This window comes from Hydra viridissima, unplaced genomic scaffold (genome assembly GCF_058129835.1).
Source record: "Hydra viridissima isolate aposymbiotic clone 2 unplaced genomic scaffold, HvirCarnegie_v1 scaffold_13, whole genome shotgun sequence".
Lineage (NCBI taxonomy): Eukaryota > Metazoa > Cnidaria > Hydrozoa > Anthoathecata > Hydridae > Hydra > Hydra viridissima.
The window spans coordinates 4614343-4622710 of NW_028324312.1; the positions used below are offsets into that span (position 1 = coordinate 4614343).

The 8368-nt window shown below is 29.7% G+C and overlaps 1 protein-coding gene and 1 long non-coding RNA gene across 2 annotated transcripts; both read left to right on the forward strand.

Annotated features, from left to right (window-relative positions):
• The first annotated feature begins 845 nt into the window (after positions 1–845).
• Positions 846–6838, forward strand: LOC149880138 (uncharacterized). Its single transcript, XR_016446443.1, has 2 exons — positions 846–1354; positions 5760–6838. It is a non-coding gene; the product is annotated as an uncharacterized LOC149880138 (long non-coding RNA).
• On the forward strand, positions 2144–5737 carry LOC149880139 (uncharacterized). Its single transcript, XM_090070894.1, has one exon. The coding sequence runs from the start codon at positions 3386–3388 to the stop codon at positions 4958–4960; it is 1575 nt and encodes a 524-aa protein (XP_089927020.1). The 5' UTR covers positions 2144–3385; the 3' UTR covers positions 4961–5737.
• Positions 6839–8368: the final 1530 nt, after the last annotated feature.

The following is an 8368-nucleotide window of genomic DNA, read 5'->3' on the forward strand; positions in this document are numbered from 1 at the left end:
CAAATTTTACTTATCTTTTATTTTAATCATTTTGCTTTTGGTTTGTTCCCCCAGATCCTCGCTTAAACTCTCACACTTCTTCCGTGAATAAATACAATATATCGGGGCCTGAAAGCTGATCTGTTCTAAACTCCAACTTTGTGAAAATTTAACGTAGCCACCAAGTTGTCATTGAAATAAAAAATAAATTATTTTTTATTTCAATGACAACTTAGTGGCTACGTAGATATATTCAATTAGTTATATTAGTGATTAATATCCCCTGGATTGTTACAGTTTAATTTTATTTTGCTCTAACTTCACGCTTTTACTTTTTAATGCTTATTTGTTCAAATTCACAAAGAACCGATGAAATTTTTGGTCACTTGGAGATAGAATAATTAAGCACTTCTATGGAATGGCACATTAGATAAATACTATCTTCATTCCAATATTTTTCTTTTTTTAAATTATTTTTCATTAAAGTAAGGATGAAAGTATATCTAAGTTAATATGTTTCAATTAAAATGCACAGAGAGTTAAACATGTGTGTAAATATTGAGAAAACAAGATTCAAATTTACCTACTCAATTTCCTCAAAACATGTTTTATGGATTTAGAACAAATAAACCCTCAGATAGCGATATAAAAGCTAAAAAGAAAAAAAGACATCGTTTTAAGAAGTCATTAGATTAAAAAAAAAAAAAAAGATATTTTGATTCATGCATAGTATACACAATACACGTTGCTTATTAAATTATCTGTATTTGCAATTTAATTTTCACCCTTGTGTTGAGAATAACTACGTAATTATGCAATGCGAATTACGTAAATGCGTTCATGTAAAACGCATTATAAAATTGTGCATAAAAATGAGAAATAGAGACATTAAAGGAGGTTAGAATTCGCGTTATTTTAAAAAGTTGTATAAAACTAACTTTATTGAATGATCTTAAAATAATATATATAATCAAACATATAAAAGGGTTGTATGCTTAGGAGGATCACAACACCTTGCTCGAACAGTTCTGATAATAACTCATCGTCACCCAACTGAACTTTGTGAAGCAGGTCACAAATAAAAAAAAATTGTAGGGCTTCCATCCTTCAAAACGGCTTGAAGGTCACTTGGCAATGGTGATAAACAGCATAATACTTGGCACTACTTTATAGCAGTCTCTGTATACAGGAATGCGAGGAGCAATCCCAGTAAGCACAAGAAAGATAAAAGGAATCATTTCTAATGGTTAAAGCAACAAGAAAGATAAAAGGAATCATTTTATTTTCTTAAAAAAGCAAATTTACAAATCTTAAATACGTTAACATCGTAAAGATAACTTCTGGTTGCTTCGAGACACATTTACATGAGTAAAAGGTACCCGCTTTAACAAATTTGCAATTATTGCATAGACACCCAACTCTGTATATGATTCTTGAGCTGTCTAAAAGAAATATACACACAGACACATACATACATACATACATACATACATACATACATACATACATACATACATACATACATACATACATTAGGGGTGTTCAAAAAAAAAATTTCGAAAACGCAAATACACAACAAGCTAGATTTGGGGCAAATGTAAAAAAAATACATTTACAAAAAAAAAAAAGTCAAAAATATTGAGATTTACCTTGTGCTCAAGCGTCAAAACCCCCCTAAAAATGCCCCAAATAGTTCCCTCGTAGCAAGGCTTTGAGCACAAGGTAAATCTTAATATTTTAAATTTTTTTTTTTTTTTAATGTGCTCATAATAATCTATACTTTTTTTTAAAATTGATGTGTATCTGTGATTTTTCTTAAAAGTTCTTTACATTTAAAACGATTTTATGCAAAAAAACGAAGATATGAGCATTTAACAAAAAATAATTCGTACTTATTTTATTTGTTTATATTCACATCGTTTGGTTTTTTAATTATTAATGTTTCTTTTGTTATTTGATTTGTGTACTTTGTTTGCATTTTTCTTTTGTTCTCACTTAATAAACAATTTTATTACCTGTCTAAAACTTGTAAAAAGAAAAAACTGACAATTGTAAATTAACGTTAATGTATATTGCAAAATTCTGCAGTAAACATTTTAGTTTCATCTCATATTTTGAAGTTAGTGAATGTCATTTCTTTTAAAATAGTTTTAAAAATTATAATGGAAAATTTAATAGAAAACAAAGGAGAGCCACAAAAAAATGAAAGTTTCAAGTACAAATAAAAGTAAGAAACTATTAAAAAGTGACAATGAAAAGCGAAATATAAAAATGAAAAAAAACAAACATTTTATTATTGAGAAAGTGAAACCAGCAATACCAAGTAACAAATTTGTTTTGAGCTTTTTTTAATTTTAAATATCTAGTTTAGGATATAAGATTATAGTTTATAATGTGAAATCTAATGACTATAAGATTTCACATTGTACAAGAGCAACTTTAGTTGATCAACTGCCAACTGGATTAGATATTTTACAACACATAGCTTTTAATAAGTCGACGCTTTCTAAAACATCAAAAAAGTCAATGATAATTGCATGCTCGGTAAAAAAAGACAGAAAATATAAGAGATGTGTTGAACTGCATTGTAGGTGTATTCTAAGCAAAATCAAGGGTCCCTGGCTTAAAGCTGGATTCCCTCTTCAATCAGATAATAACTTGATACAAAAGCTGAATAAGTTGAACAAAAAATATTTGAATTTGAAAAAAAACATGCTCAGGAGGTTGCCTTTAGAATTAAAAAAGCAACAAGACTTTAGAAAGGATCTGGGAAAAATCTTTTTGGCAGGAATAGCTGACTTACAAAACTGGATAAAGAAGGACAAGAATAGATCAGACCAAGATAGGAAAGAGGACCTAGATTTTTTATACGATCAAGAACACAACAGAAAGGTATTTCTAGGGCCTGAAGACAAAAAATATAGCGAGAAGGTATTATATATTATAATATAAATCCATATTATAAACCTTTTTTCTGAATTTAAAAACTCTCCTATCATTGCTTACTCTTCTCCAACTTTTCATTGGTTTTTATTTTGGGTACATTAATTTTTATTTTATAATGTATGCTGTTTAGATTTTGGAGAATACAAGAAAGAGAAATCCATCTATAAAAAATGCTGCTAAATCAGTAGAAATAAGTTCAGAGTTAGAATTTGGTACGGACACCAGCGAAGATTCATCCTTTGATTCCGATTTTGAACCAGGATATCGGCGTTCTATAGAGTCAAGTAGTCTTATAAAAGCTGAGATCCCAAAAGATATTATTTCTGGTAATGTTGCTCTAATTGCCACAATTACTGATATTTCTCCTAACGTTTTGACAAAAGTTACTGCTGCAATCCTTGATAGTTCTGGGGTTGATCTTACAAATGTAAATTGCAGTAGGTCAACAGCATCTAGAAAGATGAAACAAACAGCTCATGAAATGGCAGTTGTTGCTAAAGAAGATGTCGAACTTAGCATCCGAGCTTCTCCCTACCCATGCATTATACATTTTGACGGAAAGACACTTTTTGAAATTAATAATGGAAAAAAATTAAAGCATGATAGACTTGCTGTTCTGGCAACTATTGGTAATGACTCCCATCTTCTCGGATTTACGCCATTACCCTCTTCATCTGGAGAAGATCAGTACAATGGTGTAATGAAAGTCCTAAAAGAGTACAATCTCGAATCAAAGATTGGATTACTTTGTTTTGATACCACATCAAGCAATACAGGAATACATAAAGGATCTTTAATAAGAATATCTACTGAGTTAAGTAAGTATCTAATTCTTTTAGCTTGCAGACATCATGTTTCTGAGTTGAGAATCACACACTTTTGTGAGGCTATAACAAATGAAAAAACTACGGCCCCCGATAACCCTTTGTTTAAACATTTCAAAAACTTGTTTGAGCAGCCTAATTTTGAGTACAACCCATCTATGTTAGTTAAATTTGGTTGGGAAGAAATTAAAGGAACCGTTGTTGAAAAAGCTGCTACAGAATCTCTTGAGTATTGTAGATCTTACTTATTGAGAAATAATATTGTAAGGGAAAATAGAAAAGAACTTGCAGAGCAAGTGGTCAGCTATCTTTCTCCTTCTATCATTAAAATTCGAAAAACTGGAGCGGTTCATCATGCAAGATTTCTTGGGAAATCTATATATTATTTAAAAATGCAAATTCTTTCAACTCAAATTGATTTTATTCAAAAAAATAGAGAACATATTAAGGTAATAACTGAATTTATAGCTTGTTTTTATGCAAAGTGGTACCTGCAATCAAATGATACAATCAAAGCTCCTTTTATGGATGTAACTGCTATTCATCAAATGCATCAGTATAAAGCAGTATATGCAGAACCATTTGCTGTTGATGCTGTGTTGAATTCTTTATTTAAACATACATGGTATCTTGACTCAACTCTGATTCCTTTAGCCTTGCTGGATCATGGTGTTGCACTCGAAGAAAAGAAAAAAATTGCTGCTGCAATATTATCATTTCCAAAACCTAAGTCATGTTACTTTAAAACTGAAAATAAGCAAAAAAAAGATATAGAAAAATTGTTGAAAATTGAACTTAACATTCATCAGCAAATTCCTAGCTTAGCTTCTTTGGTTGATGAGTTCTCCTGGTTAATGTTTGATATGATCGGAATAAAAGATCAACGAATTGATGATTGGCTGACCTTGCCACCTCAGTATTGGCACACGCGATCAACATATAGATTATTTTTAAATTTTGCAAAAAGTATTGTTTGTGTAAACGACCACGCTGAAAGGGCAATTGGAATGATGCAACAATTTGTTCACCGCTACAGAGACGAGGAAGAAAAACAAAATAGGCTTATTGCTGTGGACAAAGTTCGCTCAATTTTTAAGGCATCAGGCAGTGAATCTTTATTAACCAAGAAACAAAATAACAAAGTTATAAGCAAGAAAAGAATCGCAAAGGGATTACTTAGCTTACGCTCCAAAATTCAGAAGATAGCTTGAACTTTAGTATTTACATAAAAAATTTTTTAAAGATATAAGTTGCACGTAATTTAAGTTTGTATTATTCAATCAGCCTTTAAAAAAATGTTTTTCTAAAAAGCTTAATACAAATAAAATGAAAACCAAACGATGTGAATATAAACAAATAAAATAAGTACGAATTATTGTGCATTCTTTTTTGTTAAATGCTCATATTTTCGTTTTTTTGCATAAAATCGTTTTAAATTTAAAGAACTTTTAAGAAAAATCACAGATACACATCAATTTTAAAAAAAAGTATAGATTATTATGAGCACATTAAAAAAAAAAAAATTAAAAATATTAAGATTTACCTTGTGCTCAAAGCCTTGCTACGAGGGAACTATTTGGGGTATTTTTAGGGGGGTTTTGACGCTTGAGCACAAGGTAAATCTCAATATTTTTGACTTTTTTTTTTTGTAAACGTATTTTTTTTACATTTGCCCCAAATCTAGCTTGTTGTGTATTCGCGTTTTCGAAATTTTTTTTTTTGAACACCCCTAACATACATACATACATACATACATACATACATACATACATACATACATACATACATACATACATACATACATACATACATACATACATACATACATACATACATACATACATACATACATACATACATACATACATACATACATACATACATACATACAAACATACACATAAGCTAAGCTTGAGAAAAAGACAAAGTTTTTCTACAAACAGTTATAACACTTTCTAACAGGCATTACAAGAATTTACTAAAAGATAAAAAAATATTTTATAACTTTAGATCTTTCTATGGCATGCAGTAGTGGGAATATTGAATATCCTCTTTCTTCTGGTAAACATACACACTTTCTGATGAACTTAGATTTGTTCAGTTGTTTACTTTGACCTTTCTGAGCATGCACTGTTCTTAACAGGAAAAGGTTAAATGTTTTTGACTTAACAGGGTTCACAAAAACATTTCCACATTCATCAGTTAGTTTATAGGAACGACTATTTGTCCTACAGGAGTTATTTGATGCAGTATACGTCCTGTGTTTTTCTTTTGCATCAACAGAACCCATCACAAAGGCGTTTTTTAAATCCCAGTTCATGGTGTAAAAGTTAGAAAAAATTTGATTACGGTGATTGAAAAAGCCAAAAAAATGAAGGACCAAATTTTTGTTCCAGATCATTGGATAGACCTTATTAAAAATGCAAAGAAGAGGGCCCCAATATTTATTGTAAGAAAAATGGAGACCCATGAATTTCTCTGCACAAAATCATTGGAGAGTGGGATAACAAATAGAAAAAAATTAACAAATGGCGAAAAAGTTTCATGACTAAAGACATGCTGGATAAAATTGGAAAAAAGATCACCACGCTCATTTCAAATGAAGCAAACACATTTAGAAAGTGACACATTCATGTTGCTGGACGTAACAAAGCGAAATCGTGGACGGCCATCTACCACTATCAATGTTGAACTTGAGCCCTTGTACCACAATGATAGAAAACTCACAAGAGAAAAGCTAAGTGATCTTTTTGAGCTAATACAATTCATACCACCTGTCCATCATCCCTATTATCTTGCTCTTAAAGGTGACGAGGAGGCAACTGATTTGGGTCTAACAGATGATTCTGGTGACGAAGACATAAATTAGTGCATGCTACATATATAAAAGAATCATTAACAAGTCATAAACAAAACATCCATTTAGCCTAAACAACTCTATTAACAATATTTTAAAAATTTTGAAGTGGCAAAGTTGCCTAACATTTTTGTTATTGCAGAACACAATAATATAGTGTTCTAATTTTTTAGTAGATATACCAGTGTATTTTTTTCACCTGTCTTTATAATAAATACTATTTTTCCTGTTATTTTTAAAAAGATCCTTAAAGTCTTTTACAGTTTACTAAAAATGAAGTAATTGTGGCTTAGACAACTTTTCCGCTGAGCCCTTCATATTTTTCTAAATTTTACAAAAGTTCTTCTTTAAGGAAAAAAAAACTGTTGAATTCTTTTTTAAAATTTATTACAAAAGTACATTACTTGCAATATAGTTTATTTTCTAATAAAACAAAAAACGGCTATTTTCATTGCCACAAAAAATTGCGCAAGATAAACATACTTTAGCGACTTTTTTAACATAAAAACTATGCTATTAATCATTGCTTTTGTCAGCAAAAAGATCATTAACTTATTATTTTCCAAATGGCGAATATTAGGGTTTTTAGTGGGATTTTTTACAACTTTGATCAGAGCACTTTCCGTTAATTTTCAGGTCTATGAATTAGAGCACTTTCCGTTAATTTTCAGGTCTACGTTTTTATATTTTTCTGAATCAGCATAAAATTCTCTATCAAAATCAATCACAAAAAAAAAAAAAGGGAAGGGAGTGAGGGGGGGGGAGAAACTGCAGTAGCGCCGAATAGGCCACAACTGAGTAGAACTTGATTTGAATAATGGCATTCCATCGATATTAAAACTTAAATACTGAAATATAGTGAAGAATAATTTGTTTTGTAACTTCTGCCTTAAACCCAAGTAGATGAAATCTCCATTATCAAGATTAGTGCAAATTATGTTTCGCTTAGTATTTAACAACGTCCTAGAGTCTTTAGGGACATTAAAAGAAAATTCTCTAGGGGCTCTAGATTCACTGAAAAATTTAACATGGATATATCATACATTTGTACAACTGCCCATCTACGTGCACGCCAAGAAGAAAGCGAACTAAAAAGTTTATAGTTATTTCACACACCTTCTTTCTTTTAGTAAATTTTTGTTTAAATCATTTGATAGTTAGTTATGTTAAGTAGACTCAACAAAACATTAATTTAAACTTAACTTGCAAAACCTGGTGTTTGATAAAATTGTAATGGGGTTTATTTAAAGTAAAAAAAATTTAAACCCCCAAAAAAAAAATTTAAAGCAATAATTAAAATGGTCTATGTGATAACATTTTAATAATATATTACCTAACCTGAGGTAAAAAAAGTTAATTTTTATTGCTATAGCTAGCTATCTACTGTAGATTGAAAAACAACAAAATACTCATAGACTTACATATATATATATATATATATATATATATATATATATATATATATATATATATATATATATATATATATATATATATATTTGATATATGAACTTCAATAAATACGAATTCTCTCAATACTAATTTTTTATTTTATCTAAGAAATTTTTGCTAGATTATTGATACTAGCATCTTCAGCTTTAATTACAAATATTTATTAAATTAAATTACAAACAAACATTAACGGTAATGTCACTTTTTAATGGCTTCTTTAAACTTCGCTTTAGTTGGGCTTCTTTAATATTTCGTAGGTATAAAAAGTATGGCGTCCAGAATTGCGTTTTTACATATTGACCGTCATCTA